Source organism: Cryptotermes secundus, unplaced genomic scaffold (genome assembly GCF_002891405.2).
Source record: "Cryptotermes secundus unplaced genomic scaffold, Csec_1.0 scaffold1651, whole genome shotgun sequence".
Taxonomy (NCBI): Eukaryota; Metazoa; Arthropoda; class Insecta; order Blattodea; family Kalotermitidae; genus Cryptotermes; species Cryptotermes secundus.
The window spans coordinates 216,303-230,323 of record NW_019743001.1 but is presented as its reverse complement, the minus strand read 5'-3'; the positions used below and the strand labels follow the sequence as shown (position 1 = coordinate 230,323).

The following is a 14,021-nucleotide window of genomic DNA, read 5'->3' as shown; positions in this document are numbered from 1 at the left end:
CACTTCATCTCTCTTCAGTCCAAATATTCTCAACACCCTCAGTCTGTGATCCTCCCTTAATGTCAGAGACCAAGTTCCACACCCATACAGAACCAGAGGCAAAATTATAGTTTTGTTCATTCTAATTTTTATGTTTCTGGACAGCAGAAGAGAGGACAAAAGGTTCTTGACTGAACGGTAGCAAGCATTACCCGAATTCAATCTCCTCTTAATTTCCTCCTGAATTCAGTTCCTTTTCGTCCTATAATTCAAGCGAATTCTTTCGAATGTTACATATGTCATTTTTCTTGTAATTTGTTCTCTGTTCCTTATTGACTCTCAGGTAATTCTCCCTTCTTTACCCGATATTCATTATGCTCTTTCAGCCAGCGTGAAAAGTGTTTTCACTCTCTGACTGTCCGCTTTCAGTCTGGTAAGGACTTGCCAAACACCAACACAGCCATCATCTGGAGGCCATGAAGTTGTCCTCTTACTGGCGGTGCTTTCGGGTTTTTATGTGGTTTTGTATTTCCGCCCCATCACTTTGACTTTCTATAGCCTCTTTATATCTCATGAGAGGACAAAGATATTACACCTAAGAAAGTTCCTTTCAAGGCAAAGGAACTGTCCCATAAATTCTGTTTGTTGAAGATAGTATCAGAACCAGATTTATGGTCAAGATGCTCTGTTGTGTTAGAACTGCGCACTTCAGATGCAAGACAAAACATATGCCTCTATGAACACGTGATTACTGACGAAAACAATTCGTCTGTGTTTCGGTATGAATAATGCATTGATATTGGGTTATTCTCCGTTTTGTTTAGTTAGGTAACATGCCCACAGGAGGAACATAGACTGAGGGTGTTTGGGAACAGGGTGTTGAGGAGAATATTTGGACCGAAGGGAGATGAAGTCACAGGAGGTTGGAGAAAACTGCATAATGAGGAGCTTCATAACTTGTACTCTTCTCCAAGTATAATTAGAATGATCAAGTATAGGAGGATGAGATAGGCAGGACATGTAGCACAAATGGGGGAGAAGAGGAATGCATATAGGATATTGGTGAGAAAGCAAGAAGGAAAGAGACCACTGGGAAGACCAATGCGTAGGTGGGTGGTCAGTATTAAAATGGATCTTAGATAGGATGGAATGGTATGAATTGGATTAATCTGGCTTAGGATATAGACCAGTGAATGGATCTTTTGAACATGGTAATGAACTTCGGGTTCCATAAAGTGCTAGGAATTTCTTGAGTAGCTGCAGAATTGGCGGCTCCTCCAGAAGGCCTCGGCTCCATGAGTAAGTAGGAAAGTAATATGCCCACAGTCTTGCCTATTTTAAGGAATATTAGGTCTCGAGAAAAAAAAATGTAATTTAAATAGGACAGGCAGTAAACAACGGTTCGACTTCAAGTTACATGTTCTACAAGGCGACTATGTGAAAGCTCTGTATAGAGAACAGTATTCCCAGAATATGTACTTTCTGATTTTTTTTTCTTATAATATCTCGCTTTCCCCTGTGTTTACACTTTTTATTTCTATCCGTTTTCTAATTTTAATTATTTTCTGAGGTTTATAACTTTTTATTTGAGAAATTTTTTATTAAATTTCTGAAAATTTTCCAATGCGTATGATTTCTGTAGCTGGTTGAGGCACTGTGTTACAAGCCGGAAGGTCTCGGGTTTGATACCCAAGGAGATCATTGGATTTTTCAATTGATCTATTCCTTTCAGCCATACTATGGCCCTGGGTTCGACTTAGCTTCTAACAGAAATGAGTACCAGGAATCTTCATGGCGGTAAAGGGCGGCCGGTGCGTAAGGCTGAAAAACTCCCTGCCACCTGTGAGTCGATTGTGTAGAAAATATGGGAGCCTCGACGTCTCACAAACCTACGGGCCTCCAGGGGCTGTTACAGGGATACCTTTACCTTATGATTTATGTTTTTCTTCGCCGTTGTCAAATTTATTGAATTTTCCTTATGTTTTATAATCGTTGATTTCACCCATATTCTTGAATGCCTTCATTTTTATGTTTATAATTTCCAATTTTTCTCCATAATCACAAATTTACAATACTCCCGGATACTTATAGGGTACGGAACCTGGCTAATCCTCTCAAAATAGTGACTGGTTGCGGGGTTCTTTTCTGCAAAGGAATTGGGGTGTTTGTCTTCATCATCACTTGTGCACCTGCTCTGCCTTCCATACAGGTTCCCTTCCTTTGTCCATAAGGCGGTCGGAGCATGGAGCTGTCTGCACACCTCTACTCATTACAGAAGTTAAAATGAGCTGTGAGTGTTCACGGCACTGTGTTCCGTTAAGCACGGGACGATATTTACTATGAAATTTGTAACAGTTTACCTGTGTTCTCCAGTAACTTTCAGTGGCCAATTCTCTGATTATTATGGGTTCCTGATATTCATGTCTGTGTTTCTTCGATGTTAGATTATTTTAATTTATCTATGCCTCTCATTTGACCGACCGTATTATCAAATTTCTGGGGTTATTGATATTTTTAATTTCTGATTTTTTTTTTCAGTTCCTTCAGCTTTCCTTCAGCACCCTTCACTTTCAGAACGTTCAATCCTTCTCAAATTTCTGCTGTAACTTAAAGTATAAATGGCCAAATATCTGACATATTTTGACGTTTATAATTTCAATCTTTACCATATATTATTGTAATTGGCACCCTTCACTTTCGTATTTGGTTTGTATTCATTGTGGTAGGATGTCCTTATTGTTGTGTTTTGTGTATTGTGTTTTGTTTGAATGTGTTGTCACTTAGTGTAATGTGTGTTACTTGTCTGTTGTGTCCTATTGTGTACTACTGCCACCGGGCTAAAACCACAATTGCAGTATAATAAATAATCAGTATAATCACGTTTCTGGAATTCTTTTTCTAGTTCATGATTTCTTCACAATGACTTTTTTTTTATTTTAACGGTATTTTCTCATGTGTGGCTTTCGTACGCCCTGCACCTCCATAAATAAAGTATTACTTCGAACACGTAGCTGCTGCTGATATCTCTTATAGCGACGAACTGAGACGACTGGGAGCTCAATGAAGTACACTCTGCATATGAATGACCAACAACGGCCTTCGTGTACTGCCTCTGTCGTGAGGCTTAGGTCCGGTGCTCAATCCTCACGGGAAGTGTTAGAACGGGAAGACAGATTCTCTCGTAAGTGTTCGCTGGCAGGATCTCATTAATCACTGCTCTTGTGCCCAGCATTATCTCGCTTCTTCATACGCGGGCTAACAGTTATAGGCGCCCCCCCCCCGCCCACAATTTCTTCCACGCGGGGCAGACAATCTTCCAAGAGGCGACAACGAATTTCTCTGTTACAGGGAGAGCTTTGCCTTTCTTTTGAATTACACATAGTCAGTGTAATAATATTGTGTTTGGGGTACAAGTTGTGAAGGTCCTGGTTACGTAACTGTCTCAAACTCTCTACTTCTGCCTGGTAATGAATTGTGGGCATTCCATCCCTCCGTTTGGATCTGTACATCTGGCCAGGTCATTTCCACCACTGCGTGTTTCGTTGTATCCACGAGTCCCCGTACTAAACTTTGATTTACATCCTGTGTCAACTTTCCCCTGCTTTTGTGCCCCAAGGTATCACAACAGAGTCGAGTCCTCAAGAGTGGCCACACTCCATCAAACAAACCGCACAGAAATCTGCTGCCCATCGAGCCTCGATGTATCAGTCGGTATAGTGATTAAGTTGCGGGCTGGTAGACTGAAGAATCTGGGTTCCATTTCTACCAAAAGCAAGAGATTATTTTTTGAGAGCTTCCATACCGTCTCTGATGACCACCTAACCTCCTATCTAATGAGTACCAGAGGTTTACTCTGTGCGTAGAAAGGGCTGGGTCATAAAGTTGAGCGATCACCTCTGTCACGTGATGAGTTTAAGAATGCAAGGAGGTGTATCTCCACGCCACATATATCGTCATGGTGTAATGCTTAATTAATCACAAGGAGAACTTTGCTTTTACCTTTGTATCAGATTAAATTTGTTTAGGTCTTTTAACGAGAAGGAGAATTTTATTTTATTATAGCCGCGGACAGCCAATAAGGGATGGTCCTCCAGCTTCAGGGTTGGGCGTGGGGCTAACAACTCACCATGAAAAATAATCTTGTCATGAAATGTCGCAAAGGGCCTCGGACTTTGAATGATTTTTTTTTTTGGAAAAGGACTTAAGCTCTCTGGCTCAGGATAGGGACCAATGAAGGGCTCTTGTGAACACGGTAATGAAACTTCGGGTTCTATAAAATTTTGGGCAGTTCTCGAGAAGGGCTCAGCTCCATGAATTTAGTTAGTTAGACAGTAAGCCTGAAAGTTTAAGGGTTTCATCAAGGCGATTTTTCATATTGTCGTAGGAGTGTGCCGACGTTTCGGAGGAAAAACCTTCCTTGCAACCCGCATATATAACCGAGCTAATTCCTGAACCTAAGCACTTCAACCTGAGAACGGAGTCAGGATGTTCCTGCGAAAATTCTGTATCCATGTACACGGCGTCACAGCCCAGAAGACCACGATCTGTATGTTTTATTACGTACTACAGAAGTACGTGGGTGTAGAAATGAAACTTCTCAAAAGACAGAACTTGAAAGTACGTGTAGTTTAACTACAAGTTTCGGTAATTTTAACAAAGAAAAAAGAGGCTCTTATATACGTTGTAAATAGCCGAGGGAGGGGTGCAAAATTTAGTCTTACAAGTGAAATGAAATCACTGCTACTACAGAGAATTGAACCTGGCTCCTTCAGTAGTAACCACATTGAGGTATTCATTTAATCGTCTCAAATGTTGGAATTCTAGAGGTGTGTGTCTAATAACCGGCGCGAAGTAGAAACTATTCCTGTAACAGACCATGGAGGTCCATAGGGTTGTGAGACGTCGAGGCTCCCACATTTTGTAGACAATCGGCTCACAGATGGCAGTAAAATTGTCAGCGCCCGCCGCCCTTTACCCTCCTGGAAGATTCCTGGTACACATTTCTGTTAGAGGTTGAGTCGACCGCAAGGCCATAGTGCGGCTGGAAGGACCAGATCAATTGAAAAATCCAATAACCTCATCGGGAATCGAACCCCCCGACCTTCCGCCTTGTAGCGCAGTGCCTCAATCAACTGCGCTACCTCGTTTTCCTAAAATATTTTACATTATTTTACCGGTAAATACGATAAAGTGTCCTGTTGACGTGAAATTATTCCCTTCGCCACAAACAGAACTTTGCAATTAATCACGTCTTTCTGCCATGTGATCCTAGATATGTGAGGGGAAAGGGGTTTCACTCCCCTTCACCTTCTCAGATACATCCCCGCCATGATGAATTGCTTCTCGTTTGGAATCAGTGGTACGTAAGTTCTCCACCAGAATGCGTGAATAATATTCCAGATCACGTCACAAGTTGACGACGTCACACTGTCGTGCCTTTAGTAGATCTTACATAATCTAGTAAGATTTTGATATTTCTTTTCGTATTTTATTGAATACCGCCCATATACATATAAAACGGTCGAAATAGAAACGTTAGATTTTAACGTATCTGGGCTGTGTATTTTACCTTGGGGTCTAAAATCTGTAGATCTTTAGTAATAAATAAAACTCCGTGGCCTGTATTCAGCAAGCGAACTATATCGACCGAGCGACCGCCGCTTGTCGGCGAAGTTAGTGCCAACTTTAGCGGATAGAGAGTGTCACGTAGTCAGCGCAACGAATCCCCACGGCAGTTAATATCTATTTTCTATTTCCTTGAAATAACTAGTCAGTTATCTTGACGAGGCTGAGTGGACCCCGTTCCAGACCTATTACTTCTCTGAAAATCAGGTAGCGCCGGGAATAGAACCCGGACCTCTGGATATGTAGCATGGAACTCTAATCATTATACCACAGATGCGGCCCGAGCTTTATTAATAAATCTGACAAAATTATTTTTACGGTTTTGTGATATATATAGCCGTATAGTTTTGTAGACAAGTAACAGGTATTCAGAAAAATCTATCTCGTCAAGTCATCATTGTAGAAGGATGTCACAGTAGAGGAACTCCTTTAGCATGGAGATATGGGCGTCAAATTCCTTCGAATCGAAATTATCTACCGAAATACACGAGGTTACATCCAAGCAGACGGGAGGCCTAATCTACATACTCTCCGCCTGGAGGAACTCAAAACTCGCATAATTTAAACTTTCCCTTTTTTACAAGTCAGAAGATTGCTGGTTCGATTCCCGATTAGGTTTCTTTTTTTAAACATTTTATCTCACATGAAGTAAGTTAGGCCTGTACAAATTATGGGACCAACATTTAGTACATATTTTATCGAAATCTGTTCGGTAGAGTTGAAGACAAGACAAGCGGATAGGCACTGTCCCCTATTATTATTACTTACTTACTTACTTACTTACTTACTTACTTACTTACTTACTTACTTACTAACTTAGTTATGGAGCTGAGCCCTTCTCGAGGAGCCTCCAATTCTGCAGCTACTCAAGAATTTCTCAGCATTTCATGGAACCCGAAGGTTCATTACCGTGTTCACAAGAACCATCCACTGGTTCCTGTCCTGAGCCNTATTGTTATTGTTATTATTATTATTATTATTATTATTATTAAAGTAAAGCGATCCCTGTACCAGGCCGTGAAGGCCCATAGGGTTGTGAGAGGTTGAGGGTCCCACACTATCTATACAATCGGCTCACAGATGGCGGCAATGTTGTCAGCCCTACTCGCCGGTCGCCCTTTACCCCCAAGAACATTCCTGGTACTCATTTCTCTTAGAGGCTGAGTCGACCCCAGGGCCATAGTGCGACTGGAAGCATTAGATCAATTGAAAAAAAATCCAATGACCTCATCGGGACTTGAACCAGCGACTTTATTATTATTATCTTACGCACTTTGTTTGCAAATAACGCACAAGCCGTAACTAAGATGTCAGTTGATCGGTATAGACGTAATGATAATGACTACCGAAAGGGGAACTGGGTTCTTAAACAGAGAAAGTCATATCTGGTTGTATCGTGTTACAGCAAGGAGCTGGTGTAAACTGCCTTTGTGAGAGCTATTGTTACCGAAAGGTCCCATGCATAGAATGCGCGCGCACTTCGGCGGATAGACCTACCGTATCGTATAGGAAGCTGCTCTTCAGCAGAAGAATGGCTTAAAGATCAGAACATTCTGAAGGAATTCATGGGATCAGTTCTAAGACGACAAACAAGTTCTGGAAATTACTTTCCTTTCTTTGCAATCTAATTATGTGATACGAAAAGCATACAAAAACTTTAATATGTATGAGTAATGAAGTAGTTCTGATATTAATGTGAAAAGTTTATGATGTATGTCTTGAGATGAACTTCTTTTTTCCTTGGCACTACAGCCCCAGTGGGCCTAGGCCTACCTCCTCCGTTCACTTCGGTTTTACTAGATCTTACACATTCGGTAGGACTCCTTGGGCGGATGATCAGCTCGTCTCAAGGCCTCTACCTGTACACAAACACAGAAAAACGCACACAAACATCCATGCCCTGAGTGGGATTCGAACCCACGATCCCCGCTTCCGAGCGAGCGAAGACAGTGCATGCCTTAGACCGCTCGGCTACCGTGACCGGCAGTGTATAAGAATAATATATAAGAATTCAGTTCGTACCTCACAGGAAACAGATCCGAACCCACGGTCCCGGTTTCCAAGCGAGCGAAGACAGTGCATGCCTTAGACCGCTCGGCTACCGTGACCGGCTCAGATGAACTTAGACGACATAATATACGTATCAAGTTTCATGACGATCGGTTCAGATATTAAAGTAATAAGAAGATTATTACAGTACAAATTTGAAAAGAAGAAATATTGGGAATTACTTATGGGAGGGATGCATGAAGTACAATATTGAGGTGGGCTCAGGTTCCTTGAGATTCATACCAAATTTCATAAAGATCGTTTCAGGCGTTCAAAATTTGTAAAGAGAGAAACATATGTAGACATACACACAGAGACAGCAAGGTGATTTCATAAGCCTACTTTTATTTATTTTTTTAAATAAGAAAAGCAGGCTGAAACGGACATCAAAATTTAGTAAAGTAAGATAATTTGGTAATGAATTGATCATAGTGCATATTGGTGGAGCGTATGCCTTTGACTTGTAGAGGATAAAAAAGAAATCTCCCCATAACAGGCCGCGGAGGCCCATAGGTTTGTGAGACGTCGAGGCTCCCACATTTTCTAGACAATCTGTTCACAGATGACGGAAATCCTATAGGCGTACCAGTTATCTAGGCTGAGGATTCTAATGATAATGCTAGCATGGTACTAGGAAGTAATGCAGTACTAAATCCTAGCCAATCATCTGTTCCTTCGCTTGAGTGAGCCCGGTGAACTTGGTCCACTCTCGCCCGCAGCAACGTATGGGAAACGTTCACTGGACACCGCAGGGTGGTGTAGGTTACACTGCGAGACATGTTTCGGCTTCCACCTGATGGGAGACTCCCAGGGCACTCACGCGACACCCTACGAGATCATTCGAAAGAGGACTTACATCCTCTCAAGGCCGCGCCATAGCTCAAGTGGTTAGTCGCTGGCTTCCCAATGCGGCGGCCCGGGTTCGATCCAGGTTCTGGTCAAGTGGAATTTGTAGTGGACAAATCGCCGCTGGGGCGGGTTCTCTCCGAGTACTTCGGTTTCCACTACCAATCTTCATTCCACTAAATTCTCCATCAAAAAGAGTGAAGCTGTAGTCCCGCTCCCCCCATACGCCTTCATAACGTGGAGTTTAATTATTGAAGCGTGGGACAAACTTACTTTTTACGTTTTCGTAATAGATACAGAATTGTGATTACAATAATGAAGTGAATCGACTTAATAATTGTCTGATGATAAACTAGGGCAGTAAGTGAACAGCTGACTTAATAACGAATTAATGCAGGAATTAGTCATGTCACTGACAAACCGATTTCGCTGAAATTGTGTCAGCTATTTCGTCTGTTGATCATAGGGATAATGTAGTCGGTATAGCGACTGGGTAGGGGTTGGACGACCGAGGGGTCGGAGTTCGAGTCAGGGTAGAAAAATTTTCTCTCCTCCATATCGTCCAGACCGTCTCTGAAACTCACCCAGCCTCCTATCCAAAGAGTTCTGGGAGTAGAGCCGCCAGTGGTGAAGCTGATCATTCACCTCCATATAATACCGAGATCAAGAAAACGTGGATGTATACATGCACTCCCCCATACGCCTTCATGACATACTACTTAGTTAAGCACAGGGACAAATTTACCTTTTTTCACTTTTATGAAATTATAAATTATTCATTCAGTTTCTTGGTCAAGTTGTCAGTTCACCTCTCGGATTCGAACTGTGGCCAATAAAAGCCAAGTAAAGACGGATGTGTGTATGACATATGAGGGCCTAATGTCTCCACGACCTCCCCTAACCCCTCCTGATTAATCAGCGCCGTGTTGTCTGATTCCCTAAAGAAGGTGCCATATGGCGCTCAGAGCGCAAGCGCACGCAGGTCATGCTGTATGAACCCCCCCGATCTTAAAACAGCTCCAATTTTAGCTTCCCCTTTTTCCAGTTTTGCCTCTTGTGAACGCCTACACATTCCTGTGATTTTGACGAGTGGCGTAACTGACATTTCGCAAGAAATTACTCCCCGTATGAATATAAATATGAGGAGCTGAGATAGCTTAGTCTGTCTAATAATGGGCTTGTGGTTGGAATGCCAGGGTTCAATTCGAGGCAGAGGCAAAATTTGTTCTCCTCTCCACAGTGTCCATACTGGCTGTGGGGCCCACACAGCCTTCTATGAGAGGGGTAAAGCGACAAGGGCGTGAAGCTGACAATTTTCATGAAATGCCGATGTTCAATAATTGTGGAGCTATACATCCACTCCCCCATACGCCTTCATGGCATACTGCACGGTGACAGAATTACTTTTACCATGTCTATGCTTGTGAATGTTTACATTTAATCATGGAAATCATTGTCCCATTTTGAGGAGACAGTAAAGGGCTCACTTGATTAGTGTGTTGCCTACTCACGAGGCGCAATCCTGTGTCGTCACGACTACGCCAGCTGCCGGTGAGTATAGACGCGCGTCCTGACAGCCACAGCATCCCAAAGTCCAGGCTAAAGCGACCGAGGAATGGGTCGAAACCAAAACCCCGCCCATCACAACCCCCCCTAACCCTACCACGTGATCTGATCTTTGACTGTGGCTAGCCAATAGAAAACCTTCCCAGACAGACACGCATTAACATCCCCTATATCCCCCCTCCGTCTCTTCACCCCCTCTACAGTTTTCATGTTCTGGTTTGTGATGCTTTGCTCTGCCAGAGACTGCGTAGTCCGCCCTTGTCCCTCAACCCCCCCTCTTCTCTCCTGAAGTAAAGTGTGATATGAAAGAGCGTGAGAGTGACAAAGAGAGAAATGCAGATCTGTTCTCCATCTCTTTTCCTCTTGATCTATCCGTCGCAGAGACAATATCATAGCCGGGGTTTATGCCAGTAACATGGGTGTAAAAGCTAAAAGCATGGCGGGCTGCTAGTGGTGGGATCTGTGGATTGGCACACGGCGGAGTGGAGAGTGAGACAGAGTGCTTGATGTTTTGGTTGCTGATGTCTGAGTGTGGGATTATGCTACAGACAGGAACGGTAATCGCTTAGGATAAACCTATGTGTCAACCGGCATCCTCAGTAGAGCCACATGACTTGGGGTTGGTGTAGAAAGCTTGAAAGGGGTGGTAGCGCAGAGGAGGGTTCTTGTTATTATCTGGTTGCTGGTTTCCCCATCCCTTCTCTTCGTTGTAACCACTGCCACTATACCTCATCCCTTCCTATACATACCCCCCTTCGTAAAACACCCTACACTCCCTCCTTCACCCACTTCACACCACTAACCCTTGGCAACAAAGTGCCACATCAGAATGTTACGAAACGCGAAGTCGCCCTGAGCGGGTACAACGATGATTATTGTGCGGCGGGCTGTTTCCTTTAAGGAGGAAGACGAGGTATATTGGAGTTGAATGCCGACAGACCAGTTGACAGGAATTGAACCCTCGTTTCCTCACATTGTTCCGGTAACTTCAGTGTTCGCATTTTGCCGGCAAGTAAACCCTCAAGTTTTACGGTACCTTCGCTGGTCATTATTGTCCAGAAGCAACATTACTGTTTGCTGGAACTCTGAGGGTTCTAATCGGAGAACCTTTCTGGCGTCAGATAATCAAAACGGATTTCTAGTCACGATACATTACATCAAACGGGACTTCGAACCCAGGAAGTGCAGTGAAAAGGCCTCGGAACCAGAAGATAACAGATCGTTGGAGGTGTATTTCAACTGTGACGCAAGAACTTTAGAATGCCGAACAGAGTTTGTGCTTCATTTACGTGAAACACCAAAAACAAGAAGCAATTACACATTCCTGAAGTGTTTCGTTAATCTTGTGACTGTGATTTACTCAAATATATTGCCCAAATTGAGATGCATAACACGGGATTTGGGAACATACAGTGACGTTTGGGGTTTGTGGTTCAGCAACAGGAGTCATGCTGTCGCATTGTTGGAGAACAACAATGTTACTGTGTGTGTAGGTCGTGGGGCATTGTTGTTGGTGCTACAGTCTGAAACCGTCATCCTGGATCCATCAAACTTCAGTCTGTTCTCCTTCCGGCCCCCAGCCATGGATCTTACCACGGCTTACCGCTACAATCAGAACATGATGGAATACTATACGTGTAAGAGTAAGTCTTAGTTATAGAAAGATGTGGGCTCTCCAAATGTTCGCTTTAGGTGTGAAAATTACAGTCCAAATTATGGGAGGATTTCAGAGCGTTTGTTGATTGAGCCTAAGAGCGAGAAATAGACACACTCCATATTGTACAACTTTATTATTTTAAACACTTCAGCATATATTAGGTTCGCCATGTGGAGTGTCATGAGATGGGCTGTTTATGTAAGCTACAATGGATGGAGCAAATCCTGAGGAGTTGGGTTTTTCAATTGACCTAATCCTTCCAGCCGCACTATGGCCCTGGGTTCGACTCAGCCTGTAACAGAAATGAGTATCAAGAATATTCCTGGGGGTAAAGGGCGGCCGGAGCGTAAGGCTGACAAACTTACCGCCATCTATGAGCTGATTGTCTAGATAATATTGGAACCTCAACATCTCACAACCCTATGGGCTTCCTCGGCCTGTTACAGGGATAGCTTTACTTTTACCAAATTTTACTTCAAAGCGAAGCCTTACTTATTAGACCTAATAATAGTTTAAATGATGAGATAATATTAATATAAAGAGTGGATTTGATTCATTCGACTGCGGATAGGGACAAATTATCACACTGATACACTTTAGTGTTCCGAAGAAACAGATGATTTCTTAAAGAAGGTAGCGCCATGTAGACAGGTAGAATTCAAGTTGCTTGGATTAAAATTCCATACTGAAGATGGAGACCTATGTTCCTCCGAAATGTGTCTTAAATTCTAGCGGAGTACACTGTGTTATAATCTCATGGCCACCGCTGTTACAACCTGAAGTCCAATAGGGAATTTCTTAATCAGCATAATAATTATGACAAAGGCCTGTCTATTCAGAGAGGAACACGAATCACGACGTAGCTTAGTCCGTCAGTTTATCGGCATGTAACATATGCCGGCTCCGGTGGCCGCGCCGTTAAATTCGCGCATGATCTTGGGCCGATCCGGTCACGGCAGATTGGTGTTGCCTTGGTCTGACCCTTAATCAGCGCAGTCCATCGGCTTGCAGATTTCTACAGACCAGAAGGCGAAGCCTTGTCTATTGAATGAGAGGCTACCCAATTAGGGTAAGGAGATGTGATGAATTTCAAGCGGCTACTCAGACTTGGTCTCGGTGTGAAGCTGACCACTCACCTCTAACTAGTCAAAGAAATATGGTTCTATACATCCATACATCCCCATACATCTTCATGGCGTAGTGCTTAATTAACTATCTAAGCACGGAGACAACTTTATCTTTTTTCCTATTGCTAGTGGGGTGGGACTAAGTTCCCTGTACTGCGGCCACTTCTGGCCTATTGCACCAGCCCCAGATGATAGGTGAGGGTGATTCTGGAGCAATTGGTGGAATGAAGATTGGCAGGGGAAGCCGAAGTACTGGGAGAATACCTGCCCCAGCGCCATTTTGTCCACCACAAATCCCACTTGACCAGACCCGGAATCGAACCCGGGCCGCCGCACTGGGAAACCAGCGACTAACAGCTTGAGCTATGGCGCGGCCCTTAGCTTACTCTTACGAGGTGCCGATCACAGCGGCCGCGCGGTCTAAGGCATGAACTGTCTTTGCCACCTCGAACATTGGGATCGTGGGTTCGAATCCACTCGAGGCATGAATGTCTGTCTGTGTTTATTCTGTGTTTGTATTGTCCTGTGTGTAGATTGTACCCTTGCGAAGGGCTGATCCCTAGTCCAAGGAGTCTTACCGATTGGCTGCAAAATTAAGGAACTAAAGTGAAAGGGGAGATTCACGGATGCCCTGTGCTCCAAGTGGGAGTAACAGGAGAGAGAGAGATTCTGCTTAATAAACAACGTTAAGTACCAATTTACAATACTGATAACGTCAGTTATGTAGGGCCTTGCCTATCCTCGGTGACTTTGAAATTGACTTACCACAAGAGATTTGAGATTACTGGGGCTTTTAAAATTAAGACAAGGGTCTTTTGGGATGGGAGCGCGTGTAGATGTCTCAAAGAAACCTGCTAATGCTATCCCAAGTATAAAATAAGTTTCCATCTAGATCAGACATGTCAAACTCAACTTGTACAGAGGGCCACCTCAGCCCTATAAATAATAGTCCAGGGCCGCACATTAAAAAAGAAATTACATTAGATTTTGATACAAGGAAATTTAATTCTATTTATTATTTAGGAATAATTTCAATATAATTACCTAAAGTAACATATCTTACAGTTTTAAAAAGCAAGAGAATGCCATTTCTGACAAGTAACAAACAACTTTTCAATATGTAAAAAGAGATTACACAAGAAATTATGTTAGAAAAAGCAAAACATTGAATT

The 14,021-nt window shown here is 43.1% G+C and overlaps 1 protein-coding gene across 7 annotated transcripts in view; it reads left to right on the top strand.

Annotated features, from left to right (window-relative positions):
* LOC111873681 (paired box protein Pax-2a) overlaps positions 1-14,021 on the top strand; it is a 407,427-nt gene that overhangs the window by 228,029 nt on the left and 165,377 nt on the right. For 2 of the 7 annotated variants that reach the window (XM_033755164.1, XM_033755163.1), the window contains exon 1: positions 10,544-11,702. The exons of 2 other annotated variants lie outside the window; for them this stretch is intronic. In XM_033755164.1, coding sequence (XP_033611055.1) covers positions 10,994-11,702 — 709 coding nt within the window. In that variant the 5' untranslated portion in view covers positions 10,544-10,993. Of the gene's footprint in view, positions 1-10,538; positions 11,703-14,021 lie in introns of those variants that run through there. 3 more of the 7 variants (XM_033755162.1, XM_033755160.1, XM_033755161.1) reach the window with 3 other exon arrangements.